General features: G+C 46.1%; 2 protein-coding genes across 4 annotated transcripts; both read left to right on the top strand.

Moving 5' to 3' along the window:
• Positions 1–2,104: 2,104 nt before the first annotated feature.
• vgll4a (vestigial-like family member 4a) lies at positions 2,105–7,598 on the top strand. 3 transcript variants are annotated; one of them, XM_068331648.1, is made up of 6 exons: positions 2,105–2,235; positions 2,663–2,798; positions 4,240–4,402; positions 4,490–4,712; positions 5,244–5,358; positions 5,712–7,598. In XM_068331648.1, exons 2-6 carry the CDS (start codon positions 2,732–2,734, stop codon positions 5,906–5,908), a joined length of 765 nt encoding a protein of 254 aa, XP_068187749.1. In that variant the 5' UTR covers positions 2,105–2,235; positions 2,663–2,731; the 3' UTR covers positions 5,909–7,598. The 3 variants fall into 3 exon arrangements, with proteins under 3 accessions (XP_068187749.1, XP_068187755.1, XP_068187741.1); XM_068331654.1 differs by having other exon boundaries at positions 2,121–2,459; XM_068331640.1 differs by having other exon boundaries at positions 2,121–2,798.
• Positions 7,599–10,894: 3,296 nt separating this feature from the next.
• efhd2 (EF-hand domain family, member D2) lies at positions 10,895–18,240 on the top strand. Its single transcript, XM_068332265.1, has 4 exons — positions 10,895–11,364; positions 13,197–13,344; positions 13,418–13,552; positions 15,528–18,240. Exons 1-4 carry the CDS (start codon positions 11,087–11,089, stop codon positions 15,657–15,659), a joined length of 693 nt encoding a protein of 230 aa, XP_068188366.1. The 5' UTR covers positions 10,895–11,086; the 3' UTR covers positions 15,660–18,240.
• The last annotated feature ends 47 nt before the right edge of the window (positions 18,241–18,287 follow it).

Here is an 18,287-nt window from a genome sequence, read left to right on the forward strand (position 1 = left end):
GCTGAGCTCTGAATGCAAACTCCCTCCCAGCTGAGCCCCCCCCCCCACCGGCAGTGATGCTGCACTCGCCCTCAGCCAATCCCGTCGCTCGCTGTGATGCTCCGGCTCTGCGTCTCCTTCCTCCTCCTGTCCTCCACTCTCCCTCCCCTCCCCCATCTCTGTTACTGCCCCAGGGGCATCACCCACACGTCGTTCAGAACGAGGCTTCCATCATCAGAGCGTTGATCTGCATCGCCGTCCTCCTGCTGGCGTTTCCTGTGGTCACGTGACCACGAGCAGCAGGTCTGTGTTGAAAACGCAGCCTTGAAACCTAAAATGGCTGTGAGGACAAACCAGCAGCAGCCCCTGGAGACGCAGAGGCATCTTCACTGGGGGGTTTACAACACATTACACATTTAATTGCAGACACGCCCGGGTGGTTTGACTCTCAAAATATTGCCTGTATTTTGTTCCTTGTTGAGATTAAATCAGGATTTTAATTGAATCCGAAACAGAGACAAACAGCACTGAGAACACATTTCTACATTACAGTTCACACAAACGAATTTTTCTGCTTCCTCCTGGACCAACAAGAACTTCCATCCTCGGTGACGGCAGCACAATATTCAGTTAAACCTTTGCAGACGGATGGATAAATAGATAAATCTCAGCTGTGACCTTCTTGCACATGTAATTTTGTCCCAAATCATTTTTGGGACAGAAGTGTCGTTGAAAAAGAAACTGGTTAATTGGATGTCCTCCTTGTGGCTATTTTATTTTTTAGTGAATACGTTTTCAGATTCAGGACTACCCCATATCATCAGCATATGCTGACGTCTATCACAAAGCCTGCCAGCATGAATGTACAATAAAATTTAAAATACAGAAGTGATTTTCCAGAACTGATCCTAAAACTCCAGCAGTGTGTTTTGAATTTGAATGAAAATCTAAAATACAGTACAAAGGCTTTGTACTATATTTTAACTGAAAAAAAATTAATAATGTGTTTTAATCTTTTCTATACATCGGGTTCATGTATAGCGTGTGAAAGTACTTAAATGATTTTGTTAACGTCAAACACAACGCCACATTGAGCACTTTGCTTCAACCTCAGCTGGACACCACAAACACACAACTGGGTTTAGCATTCTACATACAACTACATGTTCATATGCACATTATATTCACCACATATAAAACCTAATACTATTCTAATAACTGTTTAATAAATGTTGTAAAAAACAAATTTAATGAAAAAGGAAGGCAAACTCTGATAAGCTTCCTTTTAATGATGTCAGATGTACAGTAATAAACTATGAATATGTTAGCAGGCAGATCTAAAGTTGGTTTTCTGGTCTGTTTTCAAGAAATAAAGAAATGCAGAACAAACCAAGGCTCATGATGAAAACCACCGTAAGCAGCACAGACATCCAACAGATAACCAATCAATAGTTAGAAAATCAATAACCTGTGATACCCAGAAGGCCCCACAGTCTGCTCAATGGGGCGTCGTGTTTGAAGTTAAGAAAATCATTTAAGCACTTTCACATGCTGTATATTAACCCGATGTATAGAAAAGATTAAAACACATTATTTGATACCTTAAAAAAATGAAAGTTTGAACACAGAGCTGATATAGCATGGACTGCTCTCAGAATTTACAGCATGTATTTGACTATAAATTAGTAATTAGTATTGTGTCCAAACTAGCTTTTAACATTTACAGCTGACTATATTTTTCATTTTCAGAGACATAATAAAGGCCAAGTATAATGTGTGCTGCACATAGTACATTACAGAAAAACATATAGGGTAATTATTGATTGCGTGATTTTCTATTTAACATCCACTGAAGCTGGACTTGGCTGTTTCATTTGTATTTATAATAATGCAATGAAGGTTGTCATGTTAAAACTGGCATGGGAATATCTGCTCTATGTAATACAGTACTATACATGAGGACATATGATGTGATGATATGTGTTATGATATATGATACGATATGGTCTATATTATAATTGATTGTCCCTCTGTACGTCTGTAACAAAGAACCATAGATAGATAGATGGACAGATAGATATAGATTATAGATAGATATTAGCGGGGGCGCCTCGCTGCAGTTCCCCTCGTCGCCACTAGGGGCTAGCCATGGCGGAGCAGTGGCTGTGAAGCTACACTAAGCTAACTTTGTCGGTGAAGTAACACCAACTGCAGCGTTCCGTTCCAGTTTGTTCTCGGACACAAACCCGCTGAAGGGTCGGTAAACCGTCACTGACGGGCTCGCAGGAAGTTTAGGGTTTAAACGAGCTAACGACAGGTTTAAACATTAGCACTTCAAGCTAACTGGTTTGGCTCATGGACAAAGTAGCTGAAGTTAGCAGTGAGTTGGTTAGCTCCTGTAACTACAGCCGTAGTTGTGATGGAAACTAATTTAACCCCCACCAGCTGTAAACTGTCTTCTGAAGCCGGTTTCAGCGGAGGTGATTGAATCGTTAACTTCATGACGTTTCTTCTTAAAGCTACCCTACAGGTAGCAGCGCGTTAGCCTAGTTAGCTCTCCTGCTAGCCGTCAGGAACTGCTAACTCCACCGACACTAACCACTAACTACTGAATTAAACTGGTCGAACTGGGAGACGCGTCTGGTATCCACTTCACTAACTGGTGGACCGGTTCTCCCCCCAGGAACAACTGATGCGTCTCTGGCAGACCCGCTAACAGGGACGTTAGCACGGAGCTAAGCTAACCAGTAGCATGGACCTGTTGAACCACCAGTACCTGGACAAGATGAACAATAACATCTGCAGACTGCATTATGAAGGTTAGTCTGCGTTATGAAGGTTAGTCTGCGTTATGAAGGTTAGTCTGCGTTATGAAGGTTAGTCTGCGTTATGAAGGTGTGTCTGCGTTATGAAGGTGTGTCTGCGTTATGAAGGTTAGTCTGCGTTATGAAGGTTAGTCTGCGTTATGAAGGTTAGTCTGCGTTATGAAGGTTAGTCTGCGTTATGAAGGTGTGTCTGCGTTATGAAGGTTAGTCTGCGTTATGAAGGTGTGTCTGCGTTATGAAGGCTTGTCTGCGTTATGAAGGTTAGTCTGTGTTATGAAGGTGTGTCTGCGTTATGAAGGTGTGTCTGCGTTATGAAGGCTTGTCTATGTTATGAAGTTTAGTCTGCGTTATGAAGGTGTGTCTGCGTTATGAAGGCGTGTCTGCATTATGAAGGTGTGTCTGCGTTATGAAGGTGTGTCTGTGTTATGAAGGTGTGTCTGCGTTATGAAGGTGTGTCTTTGTTATGAAGGTGTGTCTGCGTTATGAGGGTGTGTCTGCGTTATGAAGGTGTATATCTGCGTTATGAAGGTGTGTCTGCGTTATGAAGGTGTGTCTGCGTTATGAAGGTTTGTCTGCGTTATGAAGGTTTGTCTGCGTTATGAAGGTTTGTCTGCGTTATGAAGGTTTGTCTGCGTTATGAAGCTGTTTCTGCCTGCTCTAGTGTGTTTATGTCGTGTGTTCGGATGATTTTTACACCTGAATCGCTGCTGTTCCCTGAATCGTCTTCTGATTTGTTGTTTGTGTTGTCTTGTTGTGTTTCTGATCCATTATGTCTCCTTCAAGCCCACAGTTCGAATACATCAGCTTCGATTGTGTTGTTTTATTCAACTTCCAAGCTGAGAATACACCATCTCTTAATTCTATTGTATAATGTAACAACATCTTTCTAAAGATAAAATATGACCCACTTCCTGTTGTTTCTTCTCATCACATTTAACCATCAAAACTAGTGTTAGAAAACTACACATGGAGCCAAGAAGTGATCAACACCAGGCCCAGATTGTCACTCATAACATCTTTTTTTGTGTCGATGAAGAGGATGTGTCCAGCACCAGTATTGTGTTCAGAGGGATTTGTTCTCTTTCATTGCCCGTTTAAACCTTGATGAGTTCCCATCTGACATTGATTCTGTATTCAAAGATTGAGCAGTGTCCTCATCTTTCCATGTTTGGGTTGTTAATGGAGTCACGAGAATAACAGTTTGATAAATATTTGGATGAAGGGAATAAAATACACCTTCTTACTTTATTCTCTAATCTTTGTAGGTTATCAGAAACTGTTGAACCAGTGTTGGGTGAAGTTTTTCCTTCACGTTAGATACTGTAGACGTAGGGGAACGTTTCTGGAGCCAGTCATCATGTTTTAGATACATTTTAAGCCAGAATGTATTTAATGTGAGTTCATATAAAGTGTTTGAACGTTAACATTCCCACAGATGAGTCCAGGACCCCCCCCCTCCCCACTGCCATGGCAAACATAGCTGGTTCTCCTTCACACTGCCCAAACAAACGGAAGTTTGGTGATGAACAGATGGATGACCGGATGAACTGTGATGAAGATCACATGACCAAGATGAGCAGACTGCTGGCCAATCAGCTGTGAGTCCCTGTCAGAAGCTAAAGCATGGATGATCGTCCGTTCGTTGGTTTTTTGTTGGATGTAAAGGTGAGTTTGTTTGTATGAAGGGCTCATCCCTCAGCCGGAGACGCCCGTCATGAGCCCTGGAGGGCCGGCCAGACCCCTGGGGGTCCGAGTCCGTCTTCTAACAGCCATCATGGGAGCCACCCATACGCCCCCGTTCCCTGCTACGCCGCTGACCAGCCTCTGGCTCTGACCAGAAGCAGCCACGGCGCCGGGGTGGAGGGCAGAGAGCGGTCGGCCTCCAGTGGGACTGCAGAGCGCCAACAGGTACGTCCACTCATAGATGGTGTTATGACCTGTAAGGTCTCAGAACAGAAACACACACACAGATCCTTCCCAGGTTACACCTTAGCTCTGATGCCAGCCTCTAGCTGCCCCCCCCCCCCCAGCTGAGAAAACCCCCCAGGAAGATCAGCTCTCACAGAACAACCCCATGCGGGTTCAACCGCGTCTCCGTTTCTGCACAACAGCCTTTAATTTGCTGCTTTGCCTCCAAAGCCTGAAACTAAGTCCAGCTCAGATCACCTTCAGCTCCAGCTCCAGCTCCAGCTTCAGCTTCAGCTTCAGCTCCAGCTTCAGCTCCAGCTCCAGCTCCAGCTCTAGCTCCAGCTGGTTTCCACACGTCAGCCTGTTGCGTGTTTTAATTCATGTTTACACATCCTGGTCATTTCCCTGTTGTTGGGTCTTTTCTGTTTCTTTAAGGCTGTTCAGTTATGTGTTTAAAAACAGAGAAGTCTCTCTTGGGGGGCTGAACGGGGTGGGGTCTGTTGGATGATGAACGCTGTTTCCCCCCCACAGAACCGACCCTCTGTCATCACCTGTGCCCCCGCCAGCAACCGCAACTGTAACCTGTCTCACTGCCACATGAACGGCTGCTCGTCCAGCCCACTGCCTGACCAGAGGAAGACCAACGGTAAGCACACACACACACACACACACACACACACACACACACACACACACACACACACACACACACACACACACACGTTGATCTGAATTATCTTCCAGGTAGAGTGTGTGTTTGTTCCCTAAAGAAACGTGATGTGAGCTGGATGATTTCTTTGCGTGTGAATAAACGTGTCAGATCATCACGTTAATGAAGAACTTATTGATCACAGCAGCAGCGCTGCGTGTCCCCAGAAGATTGCAGTGTTTCCTGAGTCCTGACAGCGTCTTTAGTTAAACCAAACCCCTGTGACTGACTGAGAGACATTTTGTGCACAAACACACAGTTCAGGATTTGCACGCGTGCTGTCGTTTCAGCGAACACAGCCAGCGACCCGGTGATCGAGGAGCATTTCCGTCGCAGCCTCGGAAAAAACTACAAGGAGCCGGAACCCGCGTCCAACCTGGTGTCCATCTCCGGGTCGGTGGACGACCACTTCGCCAAGGCGCTGGGGGACACCTGGCTCCAGATCAAGGCCAAAGGAGGCCACCAGGCCTCAGAGTCAGATTCATGAAGAGAGGAGTCGCCATGACGACGGCTTCCTGTTTGCCTGTGACAGTGGAGTTTATCCGCTGTCGTCTCTTGCCAAGCATCAACTTCTCTTAGCAAAGAACAATTTTTAAAACATGCAGTGCTCCTTTCTACTGTCCCTCATGGACCTCCAGTTCAAATCGTTCTATTGATCAAGTCTGTATTAAACATAGTAATATTGATTAGTTGGGTTGAAAATGTTAGCTGTACAATCATAGATATGTTTATTTTTTATTCTGCATTGATCATGAGATTCACATCGTAGCTGGATGTTTGATTGCTTTTGCCTTTCCTTGATAGCCAAAGAAGATGTCTACCTGTCCACACACACACACACACACACACACACACACACACACCCGATGTCACACAACACATTCTGATCAAACTAATCGACTGCTTAACAATCCGTTTCCTGTCTCTTCTCAGTACGTTAACTAATTAAACCACCATTGGTGTCGAGTAAAGACAAAGCATGTTTCAAATAGCTGGTTTCTATTACAAACCATATTCTATACCTTTTATTATATTTCTTGAGAATTTATTTTTTATCTAACATTTTAGAAATACTCACTGCTGGTACAGTTGTACTCAATATATTTTTTGTATCTGGTTTTCATTACTGTAGATGTATATCTTAGCATCTGTCTGAAATGTGCAGCCTCTGGCCAGGTTGTGTGAATGCCGTGTGAAGGTCCATGTGGCCTGTTCTTCATGGAGCTGGATGCTTTTCTTTACACATGACTGAATACATGGGAGCCTCTGCAGCAGTTTGTTACCAGCGGTTTATTTATTCTGAATAATAATGATTGTTTATTATCGACTGCAGAGAGCAAAGCCTTTTCTCTCAAATATCTCTGTTCCTTTGACAAAGAGGTTCTTTTGGCCTCGACGCTCGTTCTCCAGTGGGCACCAACATTCCACCATGACTCCCTGATGCTCATCGCTCGCTTCAGCTCAGTGTTCATTCTGTTGTGTGTGTCTTAATGTACGTGATGTCATGGTGGGAGCTGCAGAAATCTTCCCTTAAATCTTATTTTAATGTGGGTGAAAGTTGTCATTTGGGAGGTTAACTTTTGTTATGAATGAATTTCCCTCTTGAAGTTATCTTATACCAGCATATTCTAGTTGTCAACACTGATTTGAATTATGGTATTGCAATTTCAGATTATTTTTTGTATATCAATTGACTCTGAAACATATACATGTGTATTATTCTACCATTTCTAAATTGCTACCTATGCTATCTCCTGTTTGTCTTTTTTTACACACAAGACTATCATTGCGCAGTGCGAAATGATCATCGCGTCTCTGTTCACATAGTTTACTCATGTAACGTTGATACTTTTTTTTCTAACTAAAGCTTTTTTAAAAATCGTTTGTAAAGTTGATTATTCTCCACCAGACGGAGGAGTGCAGGAACACGATCAGCTGAGAGGCCGACGGACGTTTAAAACTGTTTCATGAGGTGGAACGTCTCTGTTTGGTTACTATCACAGAACATGCTTGTTTGACACAGGTGGGTTCTGGGTAATGTTTGGAGCGTTGTGATTTAATGACGACCTGCTCCAGGTGTCGTCCACGTAGAGAAAAGGAACACTTGTTTACTGGAATCCTTCTCTGGAAGAAAATGCCACTGTTTTGTACTTCATTTCTTCTAAATAAAGATACAAATCCTGACCTTTTGTATATTGTCTTTTCTGTTCATCACAGCAGATTAAATTACTGTTTTTCAGCTTTCTTTCTTTATTGCACATTTTAACACGTCTGTCTTTCCTTGTGAACAAATGAAGGCCTGTATTTAGACGGACACGTTGGATAGGTGTGATGATGGGAGTGAAGCTCATGATGCAGACAGCAGCGTTAGGGATTATTTCAGAGCTGATATCAAATTCAGCGTGAACATTCTGGGGCTATGAAATCCATTTTCTGTAAGAAAAACACAAATTTTTACATTGACACGTAACAAGCTCTTTTTATTTCTTGTTTCAATGAAGTGTTGAATGTGATTAATCATCTAATTATCCAAAGTGTTTTATATTATTTATAATGGACTACAGACATTAGCAAGGGTGAGGAATGACTAAAATTTTTATGTGACCAAAGAACTTAAAGGAAACTCTGACAGCTGGGATTTGATCCTACACCCTTTGACAAACACCTGTTGATCAAAGATCCTCGTGAGCTGCTCTGGAGCTCCAGCGAGGCTGGTTGGATGTTGTGTTTATTATTCACGACACTGGAGAAAATCTACAACCAGACAGTGAATTTGATCCCATGACCTCAGATGTCTGACTTCCTCCTGTCATCTGAGCTGAACCTTCAGCTGCTGAGATTTGGAACGCGTCCTGATGCTCCATCAGGTGGAGGAAATGTGTGGAGACATAATGTTCATGTAAACAGGTTGAAAACCAATTTCCATGAACAGCCTGTGTGTCCCCTCACCCTCCATCCCTGAGATCAGTTCACCTGTATTGACTGTTTAACAGGTGAGGTGAACTCAGAGACACGTGGAGAACAAACTGCTCACAGAGAGGCCCTCAGTGGGATTTGAACCCCAGACCTCCTGGTGTGAGGCGACAGCGTTACCTTCTGTTTATTACCTGCACTGTTGGACATGGACTAACTTCTGCTTTATTTGAAAATGTTTGAACCTTCATCTTGGTTCTGAGCAGTAGATTTAACCCACAAATATTACACTTTTATACAACAATCTAACAGATTCTGACACGTTATGAATCTCCTCACTTAAAATGCCTCACACATCTTCATTTAATAATAATAAAATAATAATCGTTTGGACGGTAACAAAAATGATGTAAAAACAATAAAACTTGTCACCAGTTTTTCCTCTTACTTTTCTCGTGAAATTGAACCAAATATACTGTACAGTATTTCGTTTGTTTGATGCTTTTATTTTGAGAGACCACCGGACATGAACACATATCAGTGACGCTGCCCTCTTGTGGTCAATGACGGTATTACACATCTTAGTTTTACTCAAGTCTCCGTGTCCCACACGAACAATCATCTACTTTACCTTTAGGAAACTCTAACGAGACGGGAGGTGGGGGCTAATGCTAGCTAGCATTTCAAGGACTTTTACGATTGTATACATTCCAAATAGTAACACATGTTAAACTCCATTGCTGATCAAATATTCAGAAGACTGTTGATGGTAAATGTGTTTAATACCCTCCTGTGGCCAAAGTGTGGAACTACAAATGCTTCTTTTACATTTGAACTCACAGACGCTTGGGCGGCACGGTGGTGACGTGGTTAGCGCGTCGCCTCACAACACGGCGGTTGGGGTTCGCATGCTCTCCCGTGTCCCCGTGGGTTCCCTGGGTTCCTCGGCTTCCTCCCACCTCCAACAACATGCGCTTCGGGTTGATTGGCCGGTCCAGATTGTCCGTAGGACAATGTGTGTGTGTGTGTGTGTGTGTGTGTGTGTGTGTGTGTGTGTGTGTGTGTGTCTTTGTGCGTGGCTCCGCGGTACACTGGCGTTGTGCCCAGAGTGTCCCCCGCCCCATGCCAGCTGAGATAGGCTCCAGCTCCCCGGGACCCGCACGGCGGATACAGCGGCAGAAGATAAATGAACACAGAAGCTTTGAACGCTGTTTTTTTTTTTTACTTGATAGAAGGCAAACTTTTTATTATGATGAAACAAATTGGAATATTTCCTTCAAGGTTGGAGTGCATGGGACGCTTTGTGGTCGTTGTAAATGGAGAGTTATCATTTCAACGTGAAACATTCTGGATTGCTGGATGGGTTAAACCAACAATTAGGATGTGACTCCTGAGGTGAACTCAAAAACCAAAACGAACACAAAGATATGCTTTAAGTGTAACATCACAAAAAGGCCTAAGACAACAATAATAGTAACGCTGAATTTCCTAGCTTTACATGTTAAACTCTTCCATGGAAAACTACGCAACAAAGTTATTTCGGAAGACGTGTCAATGTTGTTCTACGTTCTTGAAGGATCTGTAATTGTGATGCCCTCTTGTGGACATATAGAGTAACTACAAAAACATTTAAATAATGTTAGACGTTGTTAGATTGTCAATAGCTTCCAGTTGTTTCCAATAAAATAATTTTAATCGACGGAAGTAATACGTGTTTGCCCTCCCCCCATGTCAAAACACATCTTTATATTTCCTGATTTCACGATTTTATATGTCATATATTTTGGCTCACCTTGAATGTAGAATATGTTTGTCATTGTGATTGGATTTGTTTTTCGTTCATCATTTGTGTTAGAGGGTAAAGTAGCCACAAGAGGACACAAGCCAGTGTCTTATTGTGCCGGTCCCAAGCCCGGATAAATACAGAGGGTTGCGTCAGGAAGGGCATCTGTTGTAAAACTTTTGCCAAATCAAACATGCGAATCAAACCTATGTCTTTCGATCGATTGAGGCCCAGGTAACAACGACTGCCATCGGTGCTGTTGACATACAGGGTGCCGATGGAAATTGTTTCCTCACCAACGAGGGAACTGCTGAACTGCTGAACTTCTTCAGCAAACCTTTGTGGAATACAGTTTGTCTCTTCACTGATGAAACAACCGGGCTTAAAGAATTAAAGAACCGCAGACGGTTCTGTCTAGAGTAAAACCCTACAGGAGTAAAAATGAAAGATAAACTGGTCAGAATTTAGGTTCACAGGACTTATTGCTACCTTACTGATTGCTTATATGTTAACGACCCCCCCCCCCCCCGTTTGTTTGTTTGTTTTTGACATCGCTCCCTGTGTATTTATAACATGTTCCAGGATCAGTTCCAGGGTCTTTCCAGGCCTCCTTCAGGGCTTGCAGCGGTCCTCCAGCCGGCAGGTGTCGCTGCTGTAGAAACAAATCTGCGGTGAGCCTGCAGTCCACCGACGGCTGTTACAGGGGATGAAGCCCCTCCTCTTCCGGGTTGTGTTCCTGGAAGAGGTGTGGTGTGTTTGTGCTGCGTGGTGACGTCATGACGCCCCAGGCCTCAGCCCACATAACGGAGTGAAGCCTGATTCACATCCGGACGCGCAGACCGAACTCCTCCCGGTCCGAGTGTTTGTGTCTCCCGTCGCCTCTCAGCACCGACAGCCGTTCGGGGCGGACGCCCGCAGGAAACCCTCAGGAAGCCGCCGCCCGGTCGCCCCGCTAACACCCACCCCAACATGGCCACAGACGAGCTGACGTCCAAGCTCAGCCGCCGGCTGCGGATCGAGGAGGGGGCCGCGGAGCCGGTGGCCCTGGACGTCCCGAAGCCGCAGGACGACAAGCCGAGCACCGCCAGCGCGGACACGGAGCTGGGGGCCAAGCTGCTGCGGCGGGAGGGCCTGAACGAGGGCTCGGGGGCCCCCAGCCAGCCCAGCATGAAGGTGTTCAACCCCTACACCGAGTTCAAGGAGTTCTCCAGGGGCCAGATCAGAGACATGAACCGGATGTTCAAGACGTGAGTGGAACGCGACGAGGAGTGTGTGTGTGTGTGTGTGTGTGTGTGTGTGTGTGTGTGTGTGTGTGTGTGTGTGTGTCAGCGGTGTGTGTGTGTCAGCGGTGTGTGTGTGTCAGCTGTGTGTGTGTGTCAGCTGTGTGTGTGTGTGTGTGTCAGCGGTGTGTGTGTGTCAGCTGTGTGTGTGTGTGTGTGTGTGTGTGCGTGTGTGTGTGTGTGTGTGTGTGTGTCAGCGGTGCGTTCATTGTGTGTGTGCGTGTGTGTGTGTGTGGGTGTGTGTGTGTGTGTGTCAGCGGTGCGTTCATTGTGTGTGTGTGTGTGTGTGTGTGTGTGTGTGTATGTGTGTGTGTGTGTGTGTGTGTGTGTGTGTGTGTGTCGGTGGTTCTGATTGGCTGCCAGATTCTTGGGGTTCCTGCCGTGTTCAGGCCTGTCCAGGAATTCTGTGTCTGTTTGGTTCTTCGTTAGTAGAAACGCAGACGCTCCTCTGCTGTCAGCACCCTACCCCAGACCCTACCCCTACCCCAGAACCTACCCCTACTGCAGACCCTACCCCGGACCCTACCCCTACCCTTACCCCAGACCCTACCCCTACCCCAGACCCTACCCCTACCCCAGAACCTACCCCTACTGCAGACCCTACCCCGGACCCTACCCCTACCCTTACCCCAGACCTTACCCCTACCGCAGACCCTATCCCTACCCCGGACCCTACCCCTAGTCCAGACCCTACCCCAGACCCTACCCCAGGCCCTACCCCTACCCCAGGCTCTACCTCTACCCCAGGCCCTACCCCAGACCCTACCCCTACCCCAGACCCTACCCCTACCCCAGACCCTACTCCTACCCCAGACCCTACTCCTACCCCAGACCCTACTCCTACCCCAGACCTACCCCAGACCTATGGAGACCTACAGGGTCTGGGTTAGGGTCTGGGGTAGGGTCTGGACCTGCTCTAGAGAATCCATCCTGCAGTATAGATGGAATGTTGGATGAATGTTGGATGTAGTCACTGGTTGACTAGAAAGGAACAATGATGGATGAGGAAATGCAATCTGACAGACGAGGACTTCCTCCTACTGGGGTATGGTCTGAGTGAAAAGTTCCCTGTTAGGGATTCATAGTTATGTTTGTTTCTTCTTGTTGAACACACACACACACACACACACACACACACACACACACACACACACACACACACACACACACACACACACCTCAATGCTGACAACGCCTGTGTGTTAACAGCGATGACTCAGGCGGTTGAACGGCAGCGTGACCAGACATGTTGAAACAGCAGGAGGGGCTGTGTTAGAACGCTGTGATAGGTGGTCTTGTTGTTAGGGGTCAAACTGGGTTCTCAAGGGTCAAACTGGGTTCTTGGGGGTTAAACTGGTTGCTTAGGGGTTAAACAGGAGGGGCTGTGTTCCAGCCCACAGTCCTGTCAGGGAACTGGTGAAACGGCCTTTGTGACTCTTATCAGACTTTTATCTGGTGTTACTCTGGGGGGTGTGGCCTGGAGTCACTGCTGCTTCACTTCACTTCCTGTGGAAACATTTCCCACCAATCGGGGATCCCTGTCCCAGCAGTGGGGTGGGGTCCTGGTCAGTGTGTCCCCTTTGGGTGGAGAAGAGAACTCAGGGTTCTACTCAGAACCGGGTTCTCACACGCAGAACTAAACGCCAGGTTTAAGACCTGGGACACAAACCTGTGTTCAGTAGAGGAGTCTGGGTGTTCTGTTCCTCCTTCAGCTGTTCCTGTTTCAGCTGTTCCTGTTTCAGTCTGCGTAGGAGGCTGCTGAACTAGACTATTGAGGCTTTTTCTTCTCTGTGCTCCAGGTACGACACTGGGAAGGACAACTATATCGACCTGATGGAGCTGAAGCTGATGATGGAGAAGCTTGGAGCTCCACAGACTCACATCGGCTTGAAGAACATGATCAAGGAGGTTGACGAGGACCTGGACAGCAAGCTGAGCTTCAGAGAGGTGCCAGGAGAACCGGCTGCCAGCCGTGTCTTCTGTCGACATCCTGTCACTATGCTCCTCCTGTTCTCCTCAGTTCCTGCTCATCTTCAGGAAGGCGGCGGCGGGGGAGCTGCCTGAGGACAGCGGCCTGAGCGTCCTGGCCTCCCTCTCCGAGATCGACGTCTCCACAGAGGGCGTGAAGGGAGCCAAGACCTTCTTTGAAGCCAAAGTACGTAGAGCTGGAGGTGGTCGGCTGCTCCAGACCCCTGTAGGGTTTAGTCCAAAGAGCAAGACATGGGGGGTGGGGTCACACAACCTCACCAGAAACATCAGAGACACTGGTACTGACAGCACTGTGCTGGTCAGACCTGCAGACAGGCTGGATGGCATCATTCCTACAACACACTCGAGTAGAGAGAGTACAGTCTAGAGCTCCAAAGATAACAGGTGGTTAGGGTTAGGTTTAATGTTAGGGTTAGGGTTTGGGTTAGGGTTAGGTTTAATGTTAGGGTTAGGGTTTGGGTTAGGGTTAGGTTTAATGTTAGGGGTTGGGCTAGTGTTGGGGTTGGGGTTGGGGTTAGGGGTTAGTTTTAGGGGTTAGGGTTATGTTTAGGGTTGGGGTTAGGGGTTAGGGTCATGGTGCTGAAGGCCTGCGGGTGAAACCAGTGAAGCTGTTTCCAGATGACGTAGAAGTCAAACAAAGCCGTTTCCTCTCAGGGGGTCATTCCAGAGCCCTGACCCCCCCCGCCCCCACCAGAGCCCAGCAGACAACTGATGTGCTGTAGAGCAGCAGTGGTCCAGAAGTTCTGAGGGGGTTTCAGAGTGCATTTTACCTCAAGAAAGTAGTGCATCCCTGGGATGCGCTGCAACAAAAATTTGTGCATCCCAGCATGGCGTTTATGCATCCCAAAAGTGATACTAGAATATATGGTAAAAGCCATCTGCAAGGATTGAGTTTAGCCAATAGTACAATATATAAACTACACAAACTGTTAATTTTAATTATATTATTAATAATGTCATAACTGTTTATTGAGTAAAAAGAAAAACAAGAATAAATTACATTTCATTTTTTAATCAAAATGTTAAAGCCTGGCAGTTATTCTTCTTTAAAAAAGTTTTAGAAATACTGTGTCAGACTAAATTATTTGAGCATAGAGAACTAACCTCTTTATATTTGTTACGTCTGTTGATTCGTCTGCAAGAATGCTAAATGCCAGAGATGCCTGAATTTTTTCTAGTAACTCTCTGCAACTTTGGCCAAACCATCCAAAAGTTGGCTTTCTGTGACGTACGAGTCATAATGCACGTTTTGTTGTTTAAGGAGATCTACATCAGGTATACTAATGTCATGCATAGTGATAGTTTAAAGATTGTTGAAGAGTATATCTTCAGCAGCCATCCATTTCACAACCTTTAAAATGTTTTGTGGATAACATTGAATTGTGTTGTGTGCATACCATGTAATCCATGTAGTTTCTCCATAGCTATCAACGTGCCTCACCCATGGAAACAATTGCGTCCATTGGTGTACAAATACTCGGATTTTACTGGTTTTTCCTTGTCTTCTTCTGCCTCTTCATTCTTACTGTCCACAGAAATATCAGTCTTTTTGTCTTCATGAATTTTTGATTGATTTTTATCCATAAAAACACTAATTGTCATTTGTTTTCTCGGAGACATGGTGATAATATAAGACTAACTCGTCAGTCTCTCACTGCTGCGTGTAAAATGAGCAGACGTCGTGTTGCCGTTACTCTCGATGCAAGTTGATTTTAACAGGGCTGAATCCCGCAGGTGAGTCTCGCGCGAGACATAATGGCGATTTCCGGGTTCAAAATTTAAGTGGAGAAATTGATAAATTGTGAATATTTTTTGTTGAATGGAAACGCATTTTTTCCCAATATTATATCACAGAAAAAAGGTAGCATCGATTTTTTTTTTTTAAAAGCCTGCGTCCCTGGGATGCACGCTGTCCAACGATCGCACGTCCTCATCAAAAGTTGCAAACGAGAACACTGGGGTTTTACTGACTGGTTCCAGTCAGACCTGCTGGTTGGTGTGTCATCGGTCGCCATCACACACGTCCTGTTTTTAGCCACCAGCAGTCTGTTGACCTCTAGTTGGAAGCACTGCTTCAGTTCACACTGTCACAACACACACACACACACACACACACTAACAGCTGTCTTCCTATTGGTCAGGCTCAAGCCATCACCGAGTCCAACCGCTTCGAGGCTGAGATCCGCCAGGAGCAGCAGGAGAAGAAGAAGCAGGCGGAGGAGCAGCAGCAGAGACGCAGGGACTTCAAGGAGCGGCAGTCGGCCTTCATGTGAGGGGGCACTGGCCCCCGGGCCGGCACTGGCCCCCAGGCCGGCACCGGCCCCTGGCGCTCGCTGTGCTCTGCTTACACTGTCAGTCTGTCAGTGCCCCCCGTGTGTCCCACAGCTTTTTTTTTGTGTGTTTTTTTGCTGGGTCTATTGTTTCAGATTTGGAGTTCTAAATAAAGATGAACTTGAACTTGACACTGGGGGGTCCCAAAACCCGTACGTACCCCCCAGTCATCAGACGTCAGCCTGTGGCTTGTGTTCAGCGCAATGTGACGTCACTGTGTCCAGTGTTTCCAGAACAAAACCCCCTGACACACTTTTTAAGGTGTGACCCCCCCCCCCCCTTTACCCACTGAGCTCCATTGTTACCCCCCACTCTGATCTGTGTGATGGTTCTTGGGGTGCGCAGTAGGGTTTGGAACCCCCCGTATTCATTCATGCTAGCCTCTGCAGAAGTTAGTGGATGTAGAACCTGACCTGTTGGGAAACACCCCAGTCAGGTCGTGACCCCCCCTCGGGGCGGATGTGTGGGTTGGACCTGCATCCACAGAGCTCCACAGTGAAGTAGGTGTATGTTTTTAAACCAGAGCCCAAACTATGCAAAACCAGGCCACGTTCCACTAAGAGATGCACACGTCTTGGTTCTGTTCCTGGTCCGCAGTGAGGGCCAGCATGTGGGGCTTGGTTCTGTTCCTGGTCCGCAGTGAGGGCCAGCATGTGGGGCTTGGTTCTGTTCCTGGTCCGCAATGAGGGCCAGCATGTGGAGCTTGGTTCTGTTCCTGGTCCGCTGTGAGGGCCTGCTTGTGGAGCTTGGTTCTGTTCCTGGTCTGCTGTGAGGGCCTGCTTGTGGGGCCTGGTTCTGTTCCTGGTCTGCTGTGAGGGCCTGCTTGTGGGGCCTGGTTCTGTTCCTGGTCTGCTGTGAGGGCCTGCTTGTGGGGCCTGGTTCTGTTCCTGGTCTGCTGTGAGGGCCTGCTTGTGGGGCCTGGTTCTGTTCCTGGTTCTTGTCCAAAATCAACTCATTTTCAGCCAAGAGATTTGCAGAGTTTGCACACACTTGGTCATTTGATGTGTTGTTAATAAAGATTTAACCCTGACATATTTGTTCTAAATAAACTGGATGTTTGTGGATTTAGCTCATGGAGAACCCAGTAGAGACCAATAGAACCCAATAGAGACCAATAGAACATCAGCATGAATGGATGACTATTTGTCAAATAGTCTCTCATGAAACTTTTAGTTTTCATTTCCTGTTTTAATGTCTTGATGGAACCTTTTAGCCACATTTGTTCCACCAATGATTGCCCCCCATAACAACCACCCATATGCACTCCCTTTATACACCTGGAACAGGTTCATGTTTGAGTTCCAGACAATCTGCATCTAATGATGACCTCCCAGTGCTGCTGGGGGTCAGCCACCCAGTGCTGGGGCATTCTAGATGCCCCAGCGTCCTGAACACTGGCCCTCCACCTGCAGCTGTGGGACAAGGACGTTTCCATGAACAAAATATCCTCAGCACATACCCAGCCAATAAGAACATGAGTGTGATGTGAGCTGTTGTGTGATTGGCCCAGACTGTCAGCAGATGAAGGAACCCCTCCCAGTCATTCCCACTTCCTGCAATGGGGGGCTGCAACAGGAAGTGAAACACCTGACAGGGGTTTGATCCTCCCCTGGTAACACCTGGCTTGATTGGTAACGAGGCTGTTTGTAGTTTAAGCTGATGTTTCTATTGGTCGGTTCTTTGTTTGAAATCTAACGTTTGAGTTTCAGTCATGCTTCTGTCACGTCTTGAGTTCTGTCGCTGGCTTCATGTGAAGATGATGAGCTGTCCTTCCTCGCTGGTTAACCCTCCCCGTTATGAGGTCATAGTTGAACTGGACATGCCCCTCAAACCGGACTGCATACCCACAATCCCTTTGTGTTTTTAGGTCCTTGACATTCCTGCCTGGTGATGCGATGCAGCTTTACTTCTATCTGCCTGTCAGTTAATGGTTCTGATTTGGGTTTTTGTCAAAGCAGTCCTATATTTTTCCTATTATATGCACAATAATGGTCATTATTTTTGGTTCTGACCCACTTTTGTAACACATGGGTTGAAGCCTGTTTGCCACTGTAGTGAGACACTGGCAGACGTGGACTTCTGTGGTGTAGATTTGTTTCGGTACAGATTATGCATATATTTAAAAGTAAATAGAATTACTTTTATTTTGTAGGATCAATGTAATTTAAAAAAAAGAGACATTCTTATGCAGACCACTGTATGTTTCTTGTCATTTGAACCAATGGCTTCCAGAAGCTTACCTTGTATTTCATGGAGGGGTAACAGGAAACAAAAGCATCCTTCGCTTTCAATCTCATTCCAATGATGGTGTTTTTCATTTACTGATGACTTTAATTACAGATGCACTGAAGATCCACCAGTCGATGTCATTCCTCTGTAATGTTCTTAGTTTCAGCAGAACGGTGCCAAACTATTGTCATTCCACCCTGGTTAGTGAAACATTTCACACCATAGCGACTCTAATGTGAATGCAAGTGTTCTTGATAACGATCACGACAAAATATAGTTGTGTAGAAACCTGTGGCTCCGCCTCCTCCTTTGATTCTGTCTGGAGTTTGTTTGGATCTCAT

Source organism: Antennarius striatus, chromosome 2 (assembly GCF_040054535.1).
Source record: "Antennarius striatus isolate MH-2024 chromosome 2, ASM4005453v1, whole genome shotgun sequence".
Classification (NCBI taxonomy): Eukaryota; Metazoa; Chordata; class Actinopteri; order Lophiiformes; family Antennariidae; genus Antennarius; species Antennarius striatus.

Coding starts and splice junctions, on each gene's coding strand:
- vgll4a (XM_068331648.1), top strand. CDS start 2,732: ATGGACCTGTTGAACCACCAGTACCTGGACAAGATGAACAATAACATC. Junction 4,713..5,243: donor GGACTGCAGAGCGCCAACAG/GTACGTCCACTC, acceptor TCCCCCCCACAG/AACCGACCCTCTGTCATCAC. Junction 5,359..5,711: donor TGACCAGAGGAAGACCAACG/GTAAGCACACAC, acceptor CTGTCGTTTCAG/CGAACACAGCCAGCGACCCG.
- efhd2 (XM_068332265.1), top strand. CDS start 11,087: ATGGCCACAGACGAGCTGACGTCCAAGCTCAGCCGCCGGCTGCGGATC. Junction 11,365..13,196: donor ATGAACCGGATGTTCAAGAC/GTGAGTGGAACG, acceptor TCTGTGCTCCAG/GTACGACACTGGGAAGGACA. Junction 13,553..15,527: donor AGACCTTCTTTGAAGCCAAA/GTACGTAGAGCT, acceptor CCTATTGGTCAG/GCTCAAGCCATCACCGAGTC.